The 24,696-nt window shown below is 36.8% G+C and overlaps 3 protein-coding genes across 5 annotated transcripts; all 3 read left to right on the forward strand.

Moving 5' to 3' along the window:
• The first annotated feature begins 213 nt into the window (after positions 1-213).
• LOC105157796 (B-block binding subunit of TFIIIC) lies at positions 214-12,281 on the forward strand. 3 transcript variants are annotated; one of them, XM_011074275.3, is made up of 17 exons: positions 214-754; positions 1,044-1,443; positions 1,530-1,601; positions 1,722-1,784; positions 2,847-3,059; positions 3,794-4,396; positions 4,473-5,228; positions 5,691-5,972; positions 6,859-7,014; positions 7,470-7,909; positions 8,188-8,620; positions 8,947-9,228; positions 9,563-10,358; positions 10,459-10,517; positions 10,708-11,184; positions 11,537-11,575; positions 11,936-12,281. In XM_011074275.3, exons 1-17 carry the CDS (start codon positions 372-374, stop codon positions 12,119-12,121), a joined length of 5,640 nt encoding a protein of 1,879 aa, XP_011072577.1. In that variant the 5' UTR covers positions 214-371; the 3' UTR covers positions 12,122-12,281. The 3 variants fall into 3 exon arrangements, with proteins under 3 accessions (XP_011072577.1, XP_011072578.1, XP_088734869.1); XM_011074276.3 differs by lacking the exon at positions 214-754 and having other exon boundaries at positions 1,377-1,443; positions 1,733-1,784; XM_088878743.1 differs by lacking the exons at positions 214-754; positions 1,044-1,443; positions 1,530-1,601; positions 1,722-1,784; positions 2,847-3,059 and having other exon boundaries at positions 3,794-3,899; positions 4,049-4,396.
• Positions 12,282-13,721: 1,440 nt separating this feature from the next.
• Positions 13,722-21,334, forward strand: EER4 (Transcription initiation factor TFIID subunit A). The gene is made up of 9 exons (XM_011074277.3): positions 13,722-14,657; positions 15,266-15,484; positions 17,641-18,216; positions 18,461-18,535; positions 19,186-19,264; positions 19,464-19,528; positions 19,931-19,966; positions 20,049-20,228; positions 20,842-21,334. Exons 1-8 carry the CDS (start codon positions 14,055-14,057, stop codon positions 20,226-20,228), a joined length of 1,833 nt encoding a protein of 610 aa, XP_011072579.2. The 5' UTR covers positions 13,722-14,054; the 3' UTR covers positions 20,842-21,334.
• Positions 21,335-22,130: 796 nt separating this feature from the next.
• ATG12A (Ubiquitin-like superfamily protein) lies at positions 22,131-24,335 on the forward strand. Its single transcript, XM_011074278.2, has 6 exons — positions 22,131-22,307; positions 22,394-22,452; positions 22,901-22,969; positions 23,045-23,107; positions 23,607-23,712; positions 24,045-24,335. Exons 1-5 carry the CDS (start codon positions 22,286-22,288, stop codon positions 23,664-23,666), a joined length of 273 nt encoding a protein of 90 aa, XP_011072580.1. The 5' UTR covers positions 22,131-22,285; the 3' UTR covers positions 23,667-23,712; positions 24,045-24,335.
• Positions 24,336-24,696: the final 361 nt, after the last annotated feature.

Raw genomic sequence — 24,696 nt, forward strand, 5'->3', positions numbered from 1 at the left:
TATTTGATTCAATTAAAACTCGTTTTAACTCGATTTCAAATAAGTTTTAATAATGATGTTTTCAATTTGACTCGAATCATTTATGGTCCTGTTAATATAAAATGAAAAGCAAAGGGAACCACACTTTGAAACCCTTTTCTACAATTAAAAGAAATAGTTAGGGTCAAACTGCGAACGTCCTATATTTCAAAGCACTGTATTGCAATTTAGTCGGTGATACACTGACGCTACTGCAATTCAGCTTCCCCCAAGCTGATTCGAACTCTAAACCTAACCCTTTCCCTCACACACGTCTCAAAATCTCCAAACCCCGCCAAAAGGAGCGATCAATTGCCACCACCTTCCCACCGCATGCGCGTATTCGCCGCCGCATGGACTCCGTCGTCCACTCAGCACTCGAAGAAATATGCTGCGAGGCGGCCAATGGACTCCACATCCGTGACCTCTGGCCGAAACTCAACCCATGTCTGGCTTCTCGCGGTCTCCCCCTCTGCCCGAACGTGAAGCGGGCAGTATGGGAGAATCTAGTGGAGATTCCGGGCCTCAAGCTTGAAGCCTGTGACTATGCCTCTTGTCCTAATGCGACAGAAGAGTTGATGAAGTGTGATGTTGAAGTGTGCGAGAAGCTGAATGTCAAAATCGTGGCTCCGGAAGCGATGAGGAAGAGTTTTCTCGGGATATACGAAATGGAGGCTTCGGAATCTAGTCTGTCTGATACTCAACGCCTCATTCTCGAACGCCTCGCAGTTGCTCGGTGAGCTTTGGTTTCTCGCGTTGGGAGTAATATACATTGCATTTGTCTGGTTGTAGTGTTATTATTTCTGTTAACTTACGCTGGTTGTTTTGTGGGATATTTTTCCATGTTTAATAGAAAAGTGAGGTTTGATTGTATTGGGACGGGGATGATTAAGTTTCAGTATCGTGCTGGCTGATTTAGAACTGAATTCATGTATTTATTTTATTTTTCTGATTAAGGGAGTCGCACTTTAACTTCATCATGAGCATAAAGTTTGGTATAGTGACTGTTGTATTTGTGTCTTCAGGGCAAACGGAATTGCACAAAGTGAGCTTGCTAAGGAATTACGCATTCCGGCAAACAATTTATTCTATCAGCTGAAGAGACTTGAAATCCAAGGATTGATCGTTAGGCATCCAACTGTTATTCGAAAGAAACAGGCATCCAGCAGTAGAGAGCAGAACAATGGTTCCATTGTGGCCACCAATATGCTCTATTTATACCGTTATGGAAAGCATTTGGGTTGCCAACAGAGGCTTGAAATCACTAAGGAGGATAATCTCTTGATGACTAAGGAGGCTGCAGATGGTCATCCTGAAACTTTTGATGATTTTGGTAAAGAAATTGCAAAAGAGGATATACATGTCAAAGACTTCTTACCTGCACTGAAAGCTATCTGCGATAAACTTGAAAAAGCTCAGGGCAAGGTCGGGCATGCCTAAGTCTGCATTTTTATTACCTGTTTCTCTCTACACTCAGGCTGATTCTATTCTATTTCTTTCTGCCACTGAAGGTTCTGGTTGTTGCTGATCTAAAACGAGATCTAGGTTATCGAGGGACTTCTGGCCATAGAGCTTGGAGAAATGTAATTTTGTTTTCTTTTTATTTTTCTGGTCTTTCTTTTCAAAAGTAAATCTTATGATCTTATGCTCTTAAAGATGCTATTTCATGTTGTCAGATCATTTACTGTGCAATCTGTGGTTAGATATGTCACAGGTTGAAAGAGGCACAAGTTGTAGAAGAGTGTTATACATTGATCAACAAGAAGGTATGTAGCTGCAGCTCTGACTTTGTTAATTTGAGATTCTCTGTTGCTTGCAATACGGGTAAATGAGAAGAGGTGTCATAGTGCCTCATCTGATCCAGTGAGAATTCATGATGGGAGCTTTATGCTATGTCTTTTTCATAGTTCTTGTTGTTGGTAGATGCAAATGATTTATCATGGCCAGTCAGATGTGAAGGAGCTACTGATGGTTTACTGTTTCTGCTCCTTGAGGCAAGAACGGCATAGTTGTTATTGTAACCAAATTTCCTGGGAAGTCCTAGTTGTAACCATCATGTTTCTTGGTGCTATATTTAGTTCTCAGCTCAATTACATGTTATGATATTGAAGTTAAAAACTTATACAGGCATGTTCTCTATCTAGGGTGTTGTTTAACAAATAATCTTTTTGGTTCTTCACAAAAAATCTATCACTCAAAAGAGTGTCAACTACTTTCAGCTTATCTAAAAATTGAATTGGTTTTAATTTAATTGATAATATAATGCTAACAAATACTGTTTTATGGTAACCCTTTTCCAGAATTCAAATTTGAGGTGAATTTTCTTTTTAAATCTGCTTGTATATATATATATAGTAATGCTTAATTACTGGAGATGATCCAAAATATATTAAAGGTATTAGGATAAAATTAATTTTGAAAGCATGATGTTAAAGCTAACTCAAGCATTCAGTTTGATCTTTTTGCATATTGTATGAACTAGCAAGCTGCGAAAGATATAGTTTTGGTGAAATAAATTCTCTATGATTTGAACTGTTTTAAAGTTATTCACACAGCTGATCCTAAATTGATCACATGCTCATTGTTGCTCAGTTGATGTAATCTAGTTGTAGTATTCAGATCTCAGAGGTAAAAACTTAGGTTCTTTTGCCTTGTGTTGTTATTATTATTATTATTTTTTTGGGGGGGATGGGGGATTACTGGGGTCAGAATTTGTAGGACTTTTCAGGTGTAGAAACCCTGGAAGTAAAAGCAAATGGATTCCAACATTCTCTGAAATGGGAGGGATTTTCACAGCCAATTTATTACTTTTATCTTTCATGGTTTAGGAGGCCAATTGTTTACGTCTGCTTCGAAGTTTTTCACCAATGCATTTTGAGCCAAAACCTCTTGGGCGTGTGCGTGGTGATAATGATGAGGAACAGTCAACGAATTGTTTGAAGAGAGGACAAATTACAGAACAACTTATAGAGCTTCCCATTTTCCGTCAGATATATGACATGATTGATGCTGCAGGATCAGAAGGGTTGACTAATACAGAAGTAAGTGATCCTACTGTTGCCAAAAATAAGAACAATGCAATCAGATTTTCAATTTTATTTCTTTGATTTGACATCCTAATCAGGTTCCTTCTTTTATTTTGTTGGTGTTTTATCTTTCGTCTTGCTTCATTTTCACTGTTTATCTTGAGCCCTGAAATGATCAATTAAAGGAAAGCCCACATCCAACTTCCTATGAAAGCATTCTACAGCTTTCTATTTGATGACCGTCGGCCTTGCATTTGATAGTTTATGTTCAAATAGAGCTTAATCTATTTCCATCTATCACATTCTTTGATGAAGTTTCATGGTCCACTCATGCAAAATATCCCTCTCATTAGAATTCATGGGTTCAGAAGCCTCATGACTCTTGAAGCTCTCCCTATCTACTCGTTCTTGAACTGAGGAACCAATAGTTGCATCACTTTTTGAGTTCTTTCTGATACAAATTCATCTGCAAAAGAGTGTAATTACAGTAGATCTTATTATTTTCAAGTGCTACTTCAACTGCAAGAGACATTTTTGGCTCTTCTTTTAACAAATAGTATACGACTATTGACCTGGGCAATGATGGTCATTTTGGTGACGTGCTGTAAATCTGTTTATGCAAGATGTATTGGAAATACATTAAATTTTCTTTGAAGGTGTTTGAGGGGTTTAAAGTTTCTAGTTTGTTTGGGACATGATAGTGCAGAATCATGTATTGACACACTTACAAAACCTTATGTTGTGAGCAGGTATGTCGAAGGCTTGGTCTATGCAGTAAGGAGTATCACAAGCGATATTTTAAACAAATGATCTCTAGGTTTGGATTGAATTTGCAGCTTGAAAACCATAATAGAGGTGAGGTATACCGAGTTTGGACAGCTCGGAACTTCAATCCTGAATCATCTAATATGGCTCCCAATGAAAAAGAAACAGTTCTCCCAGAAGTCAATGAAGCTAATTCCCTCGTTGTTGACTTTCATGAGAACTTGTCTCAGCCTATGCAGGTGGTAGATACTTCTACTTCTCTGATGAATGTTAGAGGTATCAATGAAAGTGAAAATGATTCAACTGGGGTAACAGAGGCTTCTAATGGCACAAGTATGGACGATGAGGGTTCTGGTGTTCTGCTTTTGCAATGCAATCCTCAGAACTCTGTCTTGGAGTTATGCGATGGAGCCCCTGCTAAGGAACTTACTGCAAGCAGTAAATCAATAGCGAAAAATAATCTGCTAGAAACATGCTCTCCTGCTGTTGTAGTACCCCCCAGGCGTGGATCATTTCTGAAGTATCCCCGTCTTACTATGGCTGCAACCAGCTCCCAGAGGGAGCAGCGCATACTGAAGATGTTGCAGGTCTGTTTCATTGTCCTTCAAATTTTGTTCTTTTGTTAGCTAGTTGGCTTATTTTGCCATCTTTTTTTGTGAGAAGGAGGAGAAGTTCCTCATAAAACCTGAGCTTCACAGACGCCTTGAGAGTCTTGAGAAGAAAAAGAACACAATGATGGACCGGAAGACCTTAGAACGTAGTCTGAACAAACTTCAGCAAGAAGGACACTGTAAATGCATCCACGTGAGTGTCCCAGTTGTGACAAACTGTGGCCGCAGCAGGACAACAGAAGTGGTCCTCCACCCATCAGTTTATAGTGTGTCACCTGAATTATTGGCTCAAATTCATGAGAAAATGAGGTCTTTTGAAATCCATGTGCGTCAGCAATCATATGTTCGGCAAAAGAAGGGTGAATCAGTTCCCATGTTGCACAATGTGCAGAGAATTCCAAATAGTTTAAGATTAGATGTCCAGTCAGAGCGTGCTGAAGTGATGCGTGCTAATGGTTTTGTACTAGCAAAAATGGTTCGGACAAAGCTTCTTCACATCTTTCTTTGGGGTTGGATCCGCAGTTCCCCTGGTTGGAATGATGGGTTATCATCTAATAACCATTCTTATGATTTGAAAAATCCACACAGCAGTTGTAAGTTGTTTGAATTAGATCGGGCCATTCGGTCCATGCCACTCGAGCTGTTCTTACAAGTTGTAGGTTCTGCGCAAAAGTTTGAGGATATGGTTGAGAAATGTAGAAATGGTTTGCTACTTTGTGATCTTCCTATGGAGGAGTACAAGGGCCTTATGGATACTCGAGCAACTGGACGGTTATCATGGCTGATTGATATATTACGGCGTTTGAAAGTAAGATGCGTAATTACTGTTAAATAAAGTTTCATTCTTATGCTTATTTTATCAAGACATACAGATTTGGTTCTTTTACAGTATCACTCCTCCTTGGTTACTTTTAGAGGATCTTCATTTTGCTGGCTAAATCTGCCTATGCGTTAAGATATTGTTTACTAATGCTTTTTCTATATGATCAATTGCTCTATGTTTGCCATTTCACCTGGATGATTTATTTTTATATTCAGTATCCACTTGCTAGACAGAAACAACTGAAAGAATTTGGTGGAAATATTGCAGAAGCTCGCCATAGCAAAGCCACCAACACTCATTTGAATATTGATAAACTCGATTTCCTTTTTTCTTTTTCTTCTGCTCTACATTTTCTCTTATTCTTGGAAGAAGTGATTTTTCCAAAGTTTGTGGTTTCATATTTGTCTTCTATCATAATAATGACATGAAATGAGACCTTTTTCATAGTTGATTCGTCTAGTGAGCAAGGGCCATGCAGAAGATGGAGCCAGCAGCCCACATACTACTCTTACTCATGCATTGGAACTTAAACCTTACATCGAGGAACCAGTCTCAACTGGTGCATCATCTGGTTTGCTTTATCCTGATCTCCGCCCTCAAGTTAGACATGATTTTGTTCTTTCCAGCAGAAAAGCTGTTGATGAGTACTGGAATACTTTGGAGTATTGTTATGCTGCAGCTAAATCAAGAGCTGCTTTGCTTGCATTTCCTGGATCTGCAGTTCATGAGGTGTGTGCTGGCTGTGCCAATTTTGTTTTGAATTATCTTGTTTTGGTTTTACCTTGGTACTTTTGTATAGCTTTTATACTTACGTTGCGGATGATGGCTTATCTTTGGATCTATTTCTTATATTGGGACTTTTTGCTCTTCCTTTCAAATCAAAGTTGGTCAGTACAGGAAGCTGTGATTGATTGTTTGACATATGTCATTATTTACCTTCATACAGCCACTTCTAAGATTCACGTGCCTGTTCTTCGCAATTATAAGCATTTAATCACTGGTATTACTGTCATGCCCAGTCTCGGCTAAATTTTCTATCTTTTAGTTGTCAGAGCTGAGAGGGAGCTGGAAAGTGGGCCAGCTTGGTGTAGTCCAGTGTACTTTGTGATCCTTCGATGTTAATGAACTGGAGTATTTGTTGATGAGACCCACACTACATGAAGGCAAAAACCAGTCTAATTAGATAATCAAAACAGATACGAAGAATTAGTAGAGTACTCTATTTCCTCATGTACAGTAGAGAATCAACATAACAATCAGTTTTCTTCTTTCATTTATGTTTTTAACTTCCGGGTGCACACATTATGAATTATAGCAAATTTGACTTGTGTTTGTATACCTTTAACTTGATAATGAGGCTATGGTGCTTGCTATGAGTTCCTTCTAGTTTCCATCCAAATCCTGATAGGTGGATATAGATCATATTCTTTTGCTGGGAAGATTATGCATCATGTTGAAGTTTCTGCAGAAGGTGTTGTTGGATCACTTGTGTTAATATGATGACAAAATGTAAATTTGGATGAGATGAGCGTTGTGATAGTAAGTTGATCTGCAATTTAATATCCTGGTTCATTTTAAATTCACTATTTATGAATGGGTGTTAAATAATATTCAGGTATTTCATTCCCGATCTTGGGCATCTGTCCGAGTAATGACAGCTGACCAGCGGGTGGAACTTCTCAAGCGTATTGCAAAAGATGACCCAAACAAAAGGCTTTCGTTTGGTGATTGTGAGAAGATTGCTAACGATCTGAATTTGACCCTGGAGCAGGTTTGTTAATTTGGAATATTGTTACTATTGTGATATTTTTTTACCGAGAACATTTGGGGTGCCAGTGGGATGTATAAGATCATGGACAGTCAAATCTTATATTAATATGCTGATTCTCTTTGAAAGCTCAAATTCCACATTTTTACCCACGACACAAGCTGAGTATTCTGGGTCAAACACTTGGATATTTCAAGCTCAATTTTTTACTTAGAAGTTACTTTAGATCTGGAAAATTTTGTTATGGTTTTCATGTTTCTCTACCTGCAAATCTCTTAGTTAACTTCCATGCAACTAGTTTTTGAATACACACACTGATTATTGGTATTCAAATGGTAATATTCAACTGCCAAGACAAGTCAGTCGAACACTTCAAATGATTACCAGCCCTGCAGCCTTCAACTAATAAATTGTCAGTAATTACATGAATCATATGTGCTTATGTTATTACATTGCAGGTGCTTCGTGTCTATTATGACAAGAGAAAGCTGCGACTTACAAGATTTCAGAGAGTTTTGGATGCTGAAAGTCAGGAGCTTCAGACAGTCAACGGCAGACGCATTATATCTTCACGTAAAAGAAAACGATATCAAGATAGAATGTCCTCAAAGCTTGCAAAAGCTAGCATGGCAGATGGACAATCAAGTGGGGAGGCAGTCGGTCCACTATTAGATTCTGATACCCAGTTTATGGAGGAACAAAATTGTGTGTTAACTACTTCTGAAGATTATGATTGCCAGTTGCAAAGGTACCATGCTGGTGATGAGATTGAGGGTTCAGAGGTGCTAAAATTAACTGAAGAAGATAGACAGGCCAATACCTTTATTCACAAGCAAGCCTTGTCAAGATTGAAGTCGGCACGCCAGAGAAAGTTTTCATGGACCGAAGAGGCTGATAGGTGATGCTGACTCATAACTTTGTTCTATGAAAAAATATCTTTCAATAGCAGCAACTAACTTATTTCTCCAATTTTTGTTTCATGGAATATCAAATTGATTAGATCTGAGTATTTGATGTGAATGCTCATATTTGTCCTCATTCATGCTTTATTTTACTATCTTGTCTTTAGAGTTATCAATCTTCTACTTATTTATTTGGGCTGCAACGTTTAAGTTTATTATCATCTGAAGTCTTTTGATGCACATCTTATGTCCTGATATGGATTGTTTATCTCAGACGATTGGTCATTGAGTATGCAAGACGCCGAGCTGCTCTAGGGGCTAAATTTCATCGCGTAGATTGGGCATCAATTTCGAATCTTCCAGCTCCTCCTGGTGCCTGCAAAAGAAGAATGGCATCATTGAATAGTTATATCCCTTTCAGAAAAGCTGTAATGAAACTATGTAATATGCTTGCAGAACATCATGCAAAATACCTTGAAACAATCCAAGAAAAAGTGTTGAATCATGGAGATCCTGGAAAGATGGTTAGTGATACTGCATCTGAAGAAGACATTTCGTGTTCTCCAGCTCCCATGTCTGGGGAATGGGTTAATTTTGATGAAGGTATTATCAAGGAAGCACTAGATGATGTTCTGAGATACAAAAGAATGGCTAAATTGGAGGCTGTTCAAAATACTTTTTCAGACCCAGAAAATAACGAGGATGATGTAAGTTGCTTATCTTGCATGCACTCAAAAGTAGTATCCAACCTTTAATTTACACTGGAATGAAATATTTTATCCTTTGCATGTAATGGTATGTATGTCCTATCCTGCCAGTTACCCCAATAAGAGAATTTACTGAGGAGTTTCGTCTTTCTTGTGATTGATTTACTACTTATCATGCAGTGACGCATTGTCTTTATTCTGTAGCATGATGCATGTCCTTCTTGGTTGTGGATAACATTTGGTGGTTTCAAGAATACTTCTCTTTTTACAAGATTATGCCTGCATTTCTGCAAACTGGGTTAATTTCGTCAGTTTCTCATGGTCAGGACTTTGAGGGTGGTTGTGCTGGGGCTAAAGCTTCTTCTCGAAGATCAAGCTCCCAGCAGCTTCCCAGAAAGTATTTGAAGCTTTTAAATAAAGGTGCAAGTGTTAGCAGACAGATGCATGAATCAGTTGCAATTGCAAATGCTGCGGAGCTCTTTAAGCTAATCTTTCTTACCAAATCAACTGCTCCAGAAGTCCCGTCTTTGCTCGCTGAAACTCTGCGTCGTTACTCTGAGCACGACCTTTTTGCTGCTTTTAACTACCTGAGAGAGAAGAAAATTATGGTAAGTAATCTTCATCCGCTAACAAATGGTTGTTTCCAGGAGCATATGGATGAACTGTCTGTGCGATTTACAACTGAGGTTCGATATTATCATAGAATGCCATGGTGAAAGTCGAGTCACTTACAAATTGCATCCCAACGTTTTTACTATTAATGTATAATACAAAAACTTTTGTATTTGGGTGCTGTTATAAAAACTATAACACATTTCCTTTCTAATATTAGATTTTGCCTGTTGATTGTCTAGCTTTTACATGGCAATTACTAAATCTTTGAATCCTTCTGGTTCTGTTCTGTTATTGGCTTGCTAAAATGAGGAATTTTCTCTTTGGCAGATTGGTGGTAGCTGTAATAACCGTGTTGACCTATCACAGCACTTCGTGCATAGCATTTCGTTATCCACATTTCCTGCAGATACTGGCAAAAGAGCTGTTAAGTTTGCCACATGGCTTCATGAAAGAGAAAAGGATTTAATGGAAGAGGGCGTGGATGTTCCATCAAATTTGCAATGTGGTGAAGTTATCACATTGTGTGCTCTAGTTTCTTCAGGTGAATTATGGATTACCCCATGCTTACCTGATGAAGGTGTCGGTGAGGCGGAAGATAACAGAACTTCCAAACGTAAATGCGATAGTAGTGAGCTTGATAGTGGAGAAATATCTAAAAGATCTAAAACTTCATTTGCTGGTGATGGTGAGATAATATCTCGGCGAGAAAAAGGTTTTCCTGGTATAAAGTTACGCTTGCACCGTGAAGCAATTTCAAGATTACAAGCTATTGAATCATTTACGGATGGTGACATGTACCCTGCCTCAAGTTTTCTTGGAAAAGATCCAAAGAAGACTTTATCATGTTTGGATGTTAACAGTGGTTCCATGCATTCCGGTGTAGCTGAGTATGTCAGAGAAATGCTTGATTCTGGGAGAATGATTTGTCCTGCCCTTGATGTCAGTGAATCACCATGGGAAGCTATGACTAGCTATGCTGAACTTGTGATGTCTTCATGTTCTTATGAAGTAAAATGTTCATTCCTTCATCCCCACTCATTCAAATCTCTTTATTCAGCCATTCAGAAGTCTGGTGACAATGGTTTGAGCATGAAAGAAATCCGCAAAGTTCTGAACATTAAGGGTATGCAACTATTACAGTTCTACACTCGTCCCAGTCCTTTGAATGTATAACTTCCATTAAATAAGAAGAGCATCGATTTTTATTTTAATTTACTTTTCAGATGATAAGACGCTGGAAGTTATGATAGAGGTGCTTGAAGCATTTGGACGAGCTTTAAAGGTTTGCTTTTATTTCAAGTGTAGTTTTTGAACTTTTGTACTTAGAATTTATGAACTATCTTTGGTCAATTTTTACAACTTTTGACATCAGTGTGACAATTACTAGTGTTTATTGTGTTTGGGCTTGTTGTGTTGTTTAATTGGGGTGTCATGACCTGATCTGAATTCATAAACTTGCTGCTTAAACACAGGTCAATGCATATGATTCCATTCACATTGTTGATTCTTTGTATCGATCCAAGTATTTCTTGACCTCTGTACATGATCCTGCTGGTGCTTGTCTTAATGATCAAAAAAGGAAAATTGAGGATGAGAACACGCCTATTAAGTGTGATAATGATGGAGACGTCATTTCTGCTTTAGAGAATGAGATTAACTGGAATGCTGATGAAGTGCATAGAGTTACAATTTTGAATCTACCAGAAGATGTTGCAGATCCTCCTACTGAATTATCGAACACGGATAAGATTAACAGCTATCAGCACTCTGAAGTTGCTTCTCCCAAAATGACTAGAGTTGAAAACTTGGAACTCCATTCTGCTAATACTAAGATGTGTAGGCCACTATTGCCATGGATGAATGGAGATGGTACCATAAATGAACTTGTGTACAAGGGGCTCATACGCCGTGTTCTTGCTATTGTGATGCAATATCCAGGGATATTAGAGGTATGGTATCTTTTACACAAGCTTATGCTTTTCTTTATGGATATAAGTTTCTAAAATGTGTTAGGGCAATTGAAGCAGACGGTTTCTTTATTGGTTTGGTGGTAATGCTTTAAGAATTTTCTTCCTGTAGTATGTTGTTATTATTATTTCTAGTTTGTCTGTTCCTCGACCTTCTAAGATGAGGTTGCTTTTCTTGGGCGTCTGGTGAAGCTCCTTCATTGTTCATCTTAATTGTCTATTGGCTTGTTCATGGTGCCATGTCATGTGGTTTAACTTAATCAGCATTTTACAACTTTCTTTCTACTGAAAATTAACTGGTTATACCATTTCTTATTTCTTTCCTTACCCACAGGAGGACATCATAAATGAGATGCATGGTCTAAATCCTCAGGTATGGAACTAGCTCCTTAATTCCTAGGTTAAAAAATTTATTCCAAATTGGGAGCTCATAGGCTTGAGACTGTAGTTCAACACTCAAACCTTTTCTATGTTGTTGTCAGCCTCAATATCTCTAGAAAATTCAATCTCTCATATTGACTAACAGCATTTTTTTTCGGTTTAGAAAAGGCTTATGAGAAACTAAAACATTGCTAGATTTGCTCTACTCTGATTGTTTCCTGAAGATACTGGTTTTACCTTTGTATCTCCTGTTTAAGATCAGGACATAGCATACAGCTTCTTCTAATTATATTGACTTGGATGTTACATTGCTTGAAAGATATGGTGCTAATTTCCAAATTATGCCTTCCAGAGCTGCAGGCAATTGTTAGAGACAATGATCATGGATAACCACATCATTATGCGCAAAATGCATCAGAGAACATCGTCTCAGCCTCCATCGATTCTGAATAACCTTCTTGGCGACCGTTTTAGAAAATCAAAGTTGATATGTCGAGTTCATTATTTCGCAAATCCCACAAGCACGACATTGTTGTAAAGAAAGCCAGATTCAGTCATGCAACCCTTTAAATTGTGATGAAGATGGATCATCATGGCTTTAGAAGGAGAAAACAAGCAAAATCCTTGTAAAGAAAAAGTTGTACATGTAATAGTCTTGTGTATAAGTTTCTGGGTTCTAATGGAGAAGCTTCGACAAAGCATCATATAGTGATATGGTAATCCTTGCAAGTATAATTTCAACCACTAAAAACTAAAACTGTATGATCTCTGTATCTAAAATGATTTAAGTTTGCAAAATTTGTCGCTCAGTGATTCAAAATGTTCATTGAACAGTCACCGAGGAATGACAATTGAAATTTGCTAACCTGAAGGGTATAATTCTTATTAAGAATTTTCACCATCGTATGTTATATTTGTGTGTATATAATTTATAATTTTAAAATATAAATTTATATATAATTAAAAGTAAAACAAGTGATAATTATGAAAAAAAATGTAGGATAAATATGATAATATATTGATGGCTAAAAGAAAATGTAGATTATACAAAATAAATAAGTCATTATATTGGTATAATATTAAAGGGTATTAGATATTTTAAAATTTGGTGCTGGGGTGTGAGGCATTGGTCAGGTGTTCTTATGATCTATACTATATTAAAATTGAGAGTTGAACAACAAATATTTTGCTGTGCATTGTACATATGGACTAAACTAATCCAATATTTATATATAAAAAATAAAATGACGAGTAAATTCTTTTTTTTTTTCCCTTTAATTTTGTTCTCTTTCCTCTCTATTGTAATATACTCTTTATCCCCTAAGTTTTGCAATGCCCTTTGTAAATGCGTTCATTGGATTCAAGATAATGGATCACATTTATTTATTTGATATTAAAAAAAACCACAACAATTATAATAAGAATTATACTTACTATATTAGATTATAATTATATAAATATTAAGTAAATTTATTTCTTTTTTTGCGCACACATTATATGCACCACAACAATCGATAATAATAGAAGTCGCGCTTGCCTGGTCGTTTGGATTTAAAATTTTAGTGTCAATTTTTTTATATAAAACGTTTTTTGATTTGAGAATATATAAAGCTAAAATTTGAAAAATATTAAATTGAGGATAAGTTTAGCTAATTTAATTATTTATATGTGGCTTTAATATTATTATAAGTAAGAGAATAGAGGTGAGAAGTTAGGTAGCAGAAAATTATTTATAACTTGTTTTTTTTTATTTTAAAATATACATTAGTATTTTTAATCATAAATTAATTATCAGTATTTCAAAAAAATATATCGATAATTTGAAAATAATCAACAGACTATTACAAGATTCAACGCCCTATATATTATTTTTTTTTGAAATCAATCGACAATTTCAAAACAAATTAATACTATTATTAAAAATAGATTAAGTAGCTATATTAGTAAAATTCGAAAAGTTGAATTAAGATAACAATATCTTATTACCACAAAAATGGAAATTTTTACTTTTATTTGTATTTTTATTATATAAATATAATAATAAGAGTAAATATATAAAAAAATAATAGATTTAAATAGAGAAGTTATATAGTATTTCTTGCTTTATTTTCTATTTTCCCTTTTATTTCTTCTTCTCCGTTTTGTTTCATCCCTTTTTTTTCCTTCTCTTCACTAAAACCTAACTTTCAATATTTTTTCTTTCCAGAAATCCGAAAATCATTTGTCGTTCAATACACCACAAACCTTCCTCAATTCGATAGCTAAAGCCTCATACCTTGAGTCACCTTTCGATTTTCTCCGCCGCGTCCACCGAAATTGCTGCTTACGCCGCTGTATCTCGGCCGTTCCACCAGGCAATCGCCGATCCACTCCGGTTCATTCTCGTGGGCGTGATATCTGGAACTCTGGGACGCCGTCACCCTTTCACTTTTGGGCTGATATAGCGGCGATCCGGCGAACCTCGCGGCCAGATGAGTTTTGCCGGAATGAACTCAATTCAGCAACAGCCGCCGCAACAGAACAGTAATGTTAGTATCAGTAGTACTAATAATAATCAGCAGCAACAGCAGCAAATGGGGCAGCAGAATCAGTTGCCGCAATCGCAAATGGGGCAGCAGCATCAGCTGCAGCAACCGCAAATAGGGCAGCAGAATCAGCTGCAGCAACCTCAAATAGGGCAGCAGAGTCAGCAACAGCAACAGCAACAGCAATTGGGGCAGCAGAGTCAGCTACAGCAGCAGCAATTGGGGCAGCAGAGTCAGCTACAGCAGCAGCAATTGGGGCAGCAAAGTCAGCTACAGCAGCAGCAAATGGCACAGCAGAATCAGTTGCAGCAACAGCAAATGGCACAGCAGAATCAGTTGCAGCAACAGCAAATGGGGCAGGCGAATCAGTTGCAGCAACAGCAGATGGGGCAGCAGAATCAGTTGCAGCAGCAGCAAATGGGGCAGATAGGCAGTGGCAATTTGCCGAGGTCTGCGCTAATGGGCCAAACAGGGCATCTGCCAATGTTGTCTGGTCAAGCGGCTGCTGCTGCTGCCCAGTTTAATTTGCAAAATCAGTTTTTGACATCGGTATGAGTCTGATAAATAAGTGCTATATGATTTTCTAGGTGGAAAAATGATCATTGCATGTTTACAATTTTGAATTTTGGTGTTCGTATGGGGTATTATGCTTAACATAGAAAAAGGTGATCTTGGCACGGTCATGCTTTGCTTTCGACCATTCTATGGAGTATGGTATTAAGTTATCTCTAGTTTCCCTTGGAAAATTTGGTTTTTGATGGATACATTGCCCATCATTATATGATTGGCTATGTATTACTCCTTAATTATGTGTTCTAGAGCTTTTACCTAGAAGTACAATTTTTTCACTTGATCAACTTTGGAATGTTCTTGGATTTTGGTAATTAACTTATGTACCATTTATTATCTTAGGTTTTTGTTTCTATAAATGTATATAATATGTATCGGTGTCTAAATGGATGTTGGCTGTGGCTACGGATAGCTGAGGTTGGTTCCCTATAATCATCTTTGAGATGGTATTTGTTTTTATCAGACAGATGGATCTTTTTCCTTATAATATTTCAAAAGTTAGTTTCCGAGTTAGAGGCTTTACCAGTTGAGAACTTTTTGGGTCACTATATATTAGTTTTTGAGCTAGGTGCTATTAATGGGTGCAGCCACGGCAGAAGACTGGATTCATGCAAGGGTCTCAGTTCCATCCCGGTAATTCTCCTGGGCAGTCCTTGCCAGGGATGCAAGCCATGGGAATGATGGGGTCTCTCAACTTGAGTTCTCAACTTAGAGCGAATGGGATGCATGCTTATGCTCAGCAAAGGATGACACCCAGCCAACTGAGGCAGCAACTGTCACAGCAAAATGCCCTTACTGCTGGTCAGGTATAATTCTTGACGAGATCTTATCTCTCGAGATTCATGTATGTTTATTCAAAATGAGGCAGAGCACTGTAACCAGTCTTGCAAATACCTCAGCTATTTTGTTAATGCCTGAGTTTGTCATATTTCTATATGACCCATGCCCCCTATCCTTGTGTCAAGCCTCAGCAGGATGATTTTGAGCAAGAAGTTCTATCTTCCTCTTTATGGAGGGATGCATGTCTATGATAGTGTCTTTGTTATAAGATTTTGTAATTCACTTACTTTATCATGTCTTAAGCTTTGCGATTCGTGGTTAGAGTTTCTACACTGTTCCATACTAGTTTCTCAAGTGGGACTATACGTTTGATGGACCTTACATATTCTTTCCATAATCCGAAGAGTGGACTATATGCCTTAACCCCCCTTTGTTCGATGTTGCTATCCGCTTGCCCTATGTGCTCTTGTTCCCTTTCCTATTTAGCCTATTGAGCCCTTGCTTCCTTGTCCTAATTCAGATTTTTTTGTTGTTCGACTTAAAATGTTATCCACTGAAATCTTGCTATATTATAGGAAGAGTGTCTTCTGTTTGTTCTTTGTCTCATGGAGAACATGAAGACCTTAAGTGAATGTTTCCGAACTATACGTCTTGCCTTTGAACATTCGGCCGTACTTCCTGACTCTTAGGGATTTTGTCCCATGAGTTTTTGAACCGTCACGACTTCTTTTCCAAATGTCCACTGCTCTAAGCAGTGGGGCCCTCCACTCATACCACATATCTGAAACTATTAAAGATAATGGTCTTTCCTAATTAAGTTCACCTTGCGTATTATTTAGACCTCTTAATCAATTGAACGCTTAGATGAAGGAATTTGGTTTTCAGAATAGATAGTGTTTATCTACCAAAGCTAAATCATTAACTCTTTGAAGAGCAATGAACTCTGTATTACGAGGTCAGATGTGATGTTGTACTTGGTCTTGCCATATATTGGCAGTTATGGGCTCATTGTGTTGTAAAATGATGCAATCCCGAGTCATTCATTTCCTTAAGAAGAAAAATTTTGCTGCTCAAGTTGGTAAAACTTGCTGATGTGGCTGGCTTTTTACATTGTTTACAGTGATTGTTGGTAATGCTAGATTGGAAATTTTTAATCTATAATCTTGGATTGTTAGCATCCTTTAATCTCAAAACATGATTGCTAGATTTGTCTTTGCTGGCCCTGTGTTTTTGGTTCTCTTTCCCCGATTCTGTATGTCGAGCTCAATTATTCAATAACATATTTTATGTGGACCTTAACATTCAGCCTATTTAGTCACAAAACCGATTCTTGTTTCTAAGTGAGATACCTGAAGGACTGCATGATAAGCCTATGAGACTGCGGACTTTATGGCTGAAATTATTCTTAATGTGTGGGGCTGAGATGTAATTGTCACTGAAAGAGAAGATTTAGGAATGAATGTTTTACGCTTAGATAAAAAGTTGCAACTTTGACAGGTCAAGGGTTGGGTTATCTTTTTTATTCAATTTGTTATGTCCCTCCCTCCCTCTCTCTCTCTCTCTCTCTCTCCCCTTTCTTTTATTGGGTCTGTTGGTTTTCATTTTTTTTGTCCGGTATATCTGACTCTTTTTAGATTCTTAAATGCATTTCAAACGAGCTTAAGTGGAGTTCCATTACCATTTTTTTTTATAAAAAAATGCTCCAAGAGTAAGAACTTTTCGGGTCGAGTGAAACAAATAATGAAATAAATTATTAATGTTCTAAGAAAGTATGATTGACTACTTCCCAATGACTTTAGATAAGCAATCCTGGGTAATAGTTCACACGTTGTGTAAATGCACATGGAATGTGTGAAATGAAAATTCTCTGACAGTAAGAGATTTTTGTAGGGTGAGGAAAAAAAATCATGTAATGAAATATCAGTGTCCCAAGATAAATGCATTTAATATTCCATCTCTATAAATAGCATTCTGGTAACTATTCACGTGTTTGTAATTCTAAATTGCTGCCTAGCCTGCCTTCTATTGTGATTGATTTAATACCATCTTTGTCCTCATTGAATGATGTGGATATGTTAGAATCTAACAGATGACAGGTTCGATTTTGCTGGCTCTCCTGATGCCACCCTGCCTCTCTTGTTATGGAAAATATGTAATGTTGACGTTATCCCATAAACTGCAGGGACAAAATATAACGAGGACGTCATTTATGAATGCTCAAATTGCTGGACTGGCTCAGAATGGACAACCAGGTATGATGCAGAATGCTATATCTCAACAGCAGTGGTTAAAGCAAATGCCAGCAATATCCTCTCCCAATTCTTCTTCATTTCGTCTTCAACAACATCGGCAACAACAACTGCTTATCCAGCAGCAGCTAGCTTCTTCACAGTTGCATCAGAATTCAGTGGGACTGAATGCACAACAGTTGTCCCAAATAGTTCAGCAGCAAACGCAGATGGGCCATCCACAGGTGCATCAACAGAAACAACAACAGCTGCAGCAACAGCCGATGCAGCAGCAGCAGCAGCAACAACAGCCAATGCCGCAGCAGCAGCCTGCATCCCAGCAACTTTTCCATCAACAGCAGTCTCCAAGAATGGTGGCCCCTGGAGGCCAGAAATCTGTAAGTTTGACAGGATCACAGCCAGATGCTACTGCATCTGGAACAACTACACCAGGTGGGAGTTCAAGTCAAGGCACAGAAGCAAGCAACCAACTTCTTGGAAAGAGAAAAATACAAGATCTAGTATCACAGGTTCTTCCTGTAGTTTCTTTTATTCAGGTGTTTTCTTTTCACACATTATGCAACACCCAATCACAAGTTAAAGATTAGAATGCTATATATAATTTTTTTGGAATATCCCCAATCTAAAATTAGATGATTCAGGATTGAATTAGGAAGTAACTAAAATAATGCCAAACACTTTATCAATTTTGTATATATTATTTATGGATACTTATGCCACAAATGATGATTGATTACCATTTGTATGTCGCAGTTGGATGTAAATGGGAAACTGGATCCTGAAGTCGAAGACCTCCTTTTAGAGATTGCTGATAACTTTATTGATTCGGTGAGGCTTGGAAATGCCTGCAATGCATTTGTCTTCTATCTTATTATAATTGTTTTAGCTGTTTCTGGATGTTCTGATTCATCTGCTTATTTCCTATTCTTGTCCGATGTTGCTTTTGCTTTAATTGTGTATTTATTGGAGTAACTGCTGAGAGTTTGTCAGCGTCTTTACGCCGCATTGGGCATTTGAAATGATTGGTTGTAAAATACTTATTGGGTTTGTTGTTAACTGAGAAGGTAGTCTTGGGCATGCCAGTCGGTCTTTATCTTTTTTAGTTTGTCTGTACTAGTTTTCGCTCTTTCTTTCTTTTACCCTTTCCTTTTTCCATTACTTTAATTTGTTGGGTGGGGGCATCAGGATGTGTTCTACCCAACTTTGGTTGTTCTGGTTACCATTGGAGTGGGTAGCCCGTAAAACTTGGAACTTTGAGATGAATATTGTTTGTTTATTAATCAGGTACTGATGCGACTCTATCATATGTAATAGATTTTAACATTGAGGATGGCTAAAACATGGGATTCCATTCAAGTTAATTGCCATGCTGGCATATTTTATATATGACATAGAAATACTTGATTGATGATTTGCTTTGCTCAAGTGTTGAGCATTGCTGCTTCTTTTGATAACATATCCTGTCTTAAACGGTGTAGGTTACTACATTTGCATGCACCCTGGCAAAGCATCGGAAATCTTCAACTTTAGAATCCAAAGATGTGTTGCTGCATCTAGGTTTGTACTGCATTGCAAGGTCTTTTTTGCTAAATTTTTTCCATTGAACATTGCAGTTCACTGCTGATCTTTAGCTTCTTCTGAGTTTAGTTAGTGCAGAGGCAACTATCATTTAACTCTTAAATCTCTTCAGAAAAGGCGGCCCCTTCTTTGCATTATAGTTATTTCGAATTAAGCTGACTGAGTGAAGCCTTTGCAGAAAAAAACTGGAAGTTGACAATTCCTGGGTTTTCGAGTGAAGAAAGAAGACACGTCACAGACCATGTAAGCTTCTTCTTCTCTCTATGCTATCTTTTCTCGATGTTGTATGTCTGGTTGAAAATCATAAATTGCGACATAACGTCTTTGTTTGTTACTTTGGCTCCTGCAAATCCGTGGATACTGTGGCTATTGAATTTAGAATAAGGTTAAAAATTGTTCAGTATTTGCTTAATATATATTTAGAGAGTAAATTTTACAACATCCATGTATCCCAAATGCAAGAGTTCGATGAATTTGCCACTTGAAAAGAAAAGCTTCGTCCCAAGTCCTTTGTTGATAAGGCTATGCGGTAATGGAACAGTAGGAATTGTTGCTCATATCACATGTAAAATGTCTTTTTACTTGGATGAGCTATGAATAAAAGTACATTCATCTATATTGACACTGAGTTAAAATAACATGCAGCCTCCAAGTGATGCCCACAAGAAGCGTCTGGATGTGGTGAGTTTATTTTTTCTGCTGAAAGTTCACCTACATTCTTTTCTTAATGAATGCATAACTTAATCTTGAAATTTATACTCAGATACGTACCTTAATGGAGCCTGTACAATCTGATACCAATGATAATGCTAAGCAGATGGCCAGGCAGGGACCTAGCGACCCAGTTGGTCCAAACCACATGATAAGGCCTTCTCCAAGTTCCGAGCAGTTGGTTTCACAATCTGCTGTGCCCCAGATGCTGCAACAGACCACTAGATTCTAGGTATAAGTTCCCTCTAGTTATAATGTCTTATTGCTTGAGTTTAAACAACATTGAGGTCATTCCTAAGATAACAAATTGGTTTTGAAATGCTATACTATGGATATATCATGTGATACTCTCATTTTTATCATGCTGTGTCATTATACTGTCTTATATACTCAGCTGAAAATGTCAACAATGCTGATCTTTAGATGGTTTGTGCTATAATCTCTTTTGTATTTCTCTGCCATTCTTCTCTCCCCCTCTCCTCATCGCTGCATCTAAGCTCTCCACATAAGAGAAGATTGGAGGTGTAAAAGGACCCACCACTACATCCAACTTAGAAGAAATAATTTGTCAATCAATATGTTATTGTATATTCAAATAAGAGGATTGAAGTTCAATGATTTCATGAACTTCACTTATTCTCAAAATGAGATATCTGAGATCTTGGTGGTGGTTGTTGAGTGTCTTATGATCAATATATGTTTTTCTAAAAGGGTTGTCTTCATGTGCATCTATATTTCTTGGGATGCAAAGACTGACTACACATCTTTTGTTACAACCTTATAATATAGGTCAATTTCCTGATAAATACTTCATATAAGTCGAACAAACCTTCTTGCTCCTGCAGGCCGACTGAGATCTCCGGGCTGGTTTCAGAAGGTGCATATCCAATTGGACTGCAAGATTTTTGGAGGACATTGTTGTTTTAATTCTGAGCCATTGCCATCGTTGTGGAGTGAAATAATTGAAGTGTTTTTACATTTATAAATTGGATTCTACCAGATTCAGCTTCTTCCAACTTATTTCCTAGTGAATGGTTTTGATTTGCAGCAGGATTCTCTCTTATCCCTACCATCTCTTTTTGTATATATATATATTTATGTCTTTTTCACTAGTAATTGTTGATTGAACCTCTGCACAATTGAAGTGCAAGAAATTCATTAGAGGAAATATTGGCTTGATGGGGTTTTTTGTGTTCATCTCCTTACTGTAGGAGTGATTGTGACGGGCTCTATTTAACTACAAACTGACTGTATTTCTGTAGTTGTATTATAAGCCTTGTAAATATACTTGATTGTATTTTATAAGCATTATTCATATTAACCAAAAAATTAGAATTACTGGTGGGAGATTATTGGCGTGTAATTCTAATTCCCAATTGGGTTTGATTATAATCGATCAAACTACATGTCAAATGTCATAATATTTTTTTATATGGTTAGTTTACAGTTCTCAAAGAGTGGTAAATATAACTACTAGAGTAAAATACCATTTAATTTAATGAAATTTGCAGTGTGTTTTTCCCTCCTTTATACTTCCTAACTAATTTTACATTTGTAATTTGTAAAACTAAATTCCATTCTCTTAAGAGAAAAAACAAAGAGAGAAAAAGGGTAAAATACGATGGTTTCTTTTGTGGTTTAATGTAATTATCAATATCTTTTTGTTATTTGAAAAATTATTGATATTTGATGAAATTAAAGTATGAAATTATTAATTTTATTTTTGATGTATTTTTGTTTTCTTTAAAATAAAAATTATAAAAAAAATCAAAAGTAGTTAACTTACTCTATAAAATAATGTTACAAAATTTTAACAAATAAATAAAATTATAGTTTATAGTCTACGAAAATATTTTAATTAATTCACATAAAAATAGCGGAAAATGAGTGGAGGTAATATATTGGACTAATCGTTTGATGATTGTGAAAATTAGGAGTATCTATAGACTTTTAAATAATAAAAAATATTTATAATTACAATAAAACTTAAAAGAGTTTGCTATAATTTAAAAAGGAAAAAAAGAGAAAAAAATAGAAAAATATTTATAATTATAACAAAATTTAGAGGAGTTTGTTGTAATTTTAAAAAAAAGGAGGAAAGAAATAAAGGGTGTAAAATAGAGAGAGAGAAGGCAAAGGAAGAGTCGAACAGGACGGTTCAAATAAAGCCGTGTGTTTTGAGGAAAACGTAGTTGTGTGTATTTGCAATTTTAAGTCAAACGGGAGAAGATCCCACATCATTGAGCAGACTGAATTAAATACAGGAGCAGCTTGCTCCGTAAATTGGCTATGGCGTCGGAGACTCGTAAAGGTTTGCCTTTTCACTTGATGAAATTTTGGATGAACAATCTCTTTCCTGCACTTTGATGTTATGTTCACCCGCGATTTTTGATGCAGTGGTTGTTCATCTCAGAGCTACCGGCGACGCTCCGATTCTCAAGCAAGCCAAATTCAAGGTTGATTTGCTTTTGGCTCGGTTATGTGAATAGGAAAAGTTTTTTCCTTTTTGTTGAATTCTGTTATTAGTTTGGTGTTTTGAGTTGCTAAAGGAGCAACAGAAGATTAGTAGATGAGTGCAGTTTCAAGTTTCAAAAGAAAAAAAAGTTTTAATTTTCCATGATCTTTTGCCTCCAATTTTCCTAGTAAATATACATTTGTTGCCCTCTGTGTTAGCAAGTTCATATTATCCGTGGTTTCGATAGCCTGGTTGTATTTGTTATGCAAGATTGTGTTCGCTCAAGTTTTTGGTAATATTGACACTGTAAATGTAGAAGTCACTGTATGTGGATATAACTACATGTGCCGTCTTTTGTCCATCGGATCATTGTGGTTTTGCATAATTATTACAAGTAAGTGGCTGTCTCAATTTTTGATATATATGTTGTGAGTTTTTGTGAAATGCAGATTGCTGGGACCGACAAGTTTGTGAAGGTTATAGATTTTCTTCGTCGTCAACTTCACAGGGATACACTAGTAGGTTTCTTTATACTATTGGTCTTAAAGCTTTAACCATTACTCAATGTTACTGATTTCCTTTTCTTCTCTTAGTTTGTGTATGTAAACAGTGCCTTCTCGCCAAATCCTGATGAGTTGGTCATAGACCTGTATAATGTAAGTTTTTGTTTTTCCCCCAAAAACATAACTTATTATTGTGGTTGGTGTGGGGCTGGATGTTTCTGGCGACTTGCTCTCAACTGTCTTATGTAACTTTTTGATTCAGTGAAGCAATATCAAATTTCCTTTTATTTATGTTGTCTTCTGCCGCGTTTAAAGTTATTATGGTGGCCAACACTGTATATCAGTATATGCCCTCAGAAAGCCAACTACATAAGCTAGGATCTAAATGTTTATTATGGTATGTGTTGGAAGTGATCATTTGCTTTCTCTCCTTTTGGTTTCTCGTCAATTGGTTGAACTGGGGACTTTTGGTTATTCAACCTTTCAAAATTTCATATTGGATTTTGTCTTATATGGAGATGAAATATCTAGAAAATTATTGAACTTTTAGTTTCGTTTCATTCATGGTTCACCTGAAATGCCAAAAGTTTTATGATTTTTGCAGCTCATTCTTGTGCACATTTTTCGCTTAGCCTTTATGTTTAAATTGCAGAATTTTGGTTTTGATGGTAAATTGGTGGTCAATTATGCATGCTCCATGGCTTGGGGATGACTATTACCAAGATTTCGTCTTTTGCATTCATAAAGCTGTACATAAGGTACGACATGCAATGTTTTTCTCACTTTGCTGTATTTGAAATTTCTCTCTGCACAGCATACTAGTATCTATTTGGAATGATAAAATTGGGTTCAATTTGGAGGCCTTGCAATGAGGAGTATGAGTATATATTTTGTATTGTTTTACATTTTGTTCTTCATTAGCTATTTTGCTTGATTGGTCTCATCTCATATATTAAGTGGACAGTGAGCATTCCAGAGCCCTTTATTGGTAGGGAACCTCCACATTCTTTCTATGGATTCTTTTATTGCTATTGTCATTATAACTTCTTTTGCTCTCTTTGATGGCACACCTACTTGTTTCCTTGTTCAGGTCCTAGGTTAGATTCTGAATGGTGATAGGTGCACAATTTGGAGATGCTGCTGCTTTCAATTGGTTTTTACCCCAGGGCACATATTTGCAGAATTTGGCCATTATTTCATTCCACAAATTGGGAAATACAGGGTAATTTTTGGTCTGTATTGTTTTTCTTCGTGTCAGCCTGTCAGGGACTCAAGGGAACCATACAGCGTTTTGTACCTATTCCTACATCATTATATTATGTATACTATTGTGACCGATTATGTGGCTGCTGTATGAAATTATCTGCTCATCTTGTCTCTATTTATGGCTATGTGGTGCTTTTCTGATGTTATTTTGAACAAAAACTGCCCTGTTTGCAAAGCCTGATGATTAGCACCAGGTCATGTTTAGTGGGTTGCAGTTGTCTGTTCTTTGAAAAACAATGTTAGGTTCATCTAATGTTCTTATCGGGCTGCTGCAGAAGTAGAGCACTTCAAAAAATGAACCTAAAAATGCCCATATATGTTTGCATGGCCAAGGTATTTTTTTTTTCTTGTTTCATTCTTTTACAGTCCAGTTCATTTTAAGTGTAAACATTTTCTCAATCTTGTGTTTTCTGTCTTTCTTGATTTGGGTTTGAATGTCCCTAGTCAGTCTTAATAATATTTATGGCTACTATCGT

The sequence above is a fragment of the Sesamum indicum genome, linkage group LG3 (assembly GCF_026168435.1).
Source record: "Sesamum indicum cultivar Baizhima isolate 11 linkage group LG3, ASM2616843v1, whole genome shotgun sequence".
Taxonomy (NCBI): Eukaryota; Viridiplantae; Streptophyta; class Magnoliopsida; order Lamiales; family Pedaliaceae; genus Sesamum; species Sesamum indicum.

Bases quoted from the DNA above. Each gene is read 5' to 3' on its own strand.
- ATG12A (XM_011074278.2), top strand. From the start codon at position 22,286: ATGGCGTCGGAGACTCGTAAAG. The intron at 22,308-22,393 runs GTTTGCCTTTTC...TTTTTGATGCAG, and splicing joins GGCGTCGGAGACTCGTAAAG to TGGTTGTTCATCTCAGAGCT. The intron at 22,970-23,044 runs GTAGGTTTCTTT...TTCTTCTCTTAG, and splicing joins AACTTCACAGGGATACACTA to TTTGTGTATGTAAACAGTGC.
- LOC105157796 (XM_011074275.3), top strand. From the start codon at position 372: ATGGACTCCGTCGTCCACTCAGCACTCGAAGAAATATGCTGCGAGGCG. The intron at 7,015-7,469 runs GTTTGTTAATTT...ATTACATTGCAG, and splicing joins TGAATTTGACCCTGGAGCAG to GTGCTTCGTGTCTATTATGA. The intron at 10,359-10,458 runs GTATGCAACTAT...TTTACTTTTCAG, and splicing joins CAAAGTTCTGAACATTAAGG to ATGATAAGACGCTGGAAGTT.
- EER4 (XM_011074277.3), top strand. From the start codon at position 14,055: ATGAGTTTTGCCGGAATGAACTCAATTCAGCAACAGCCGCCGCAACAG. The intron at 14,658-15,265 runs GTATGAGTCTGA...TAATGGGTGCAG, and splicing joins AAAATCAGTTTTTGACATCG to CCACGGCAGAAGACTGGATT. The intron at 19,265-19,463 runs GTTTGTACTGCA...AAGCCTTTGCAG, and splicing joins AGATGTGTTGCTGCATCTAG to AAAAAAACTGGAAGTTGACA.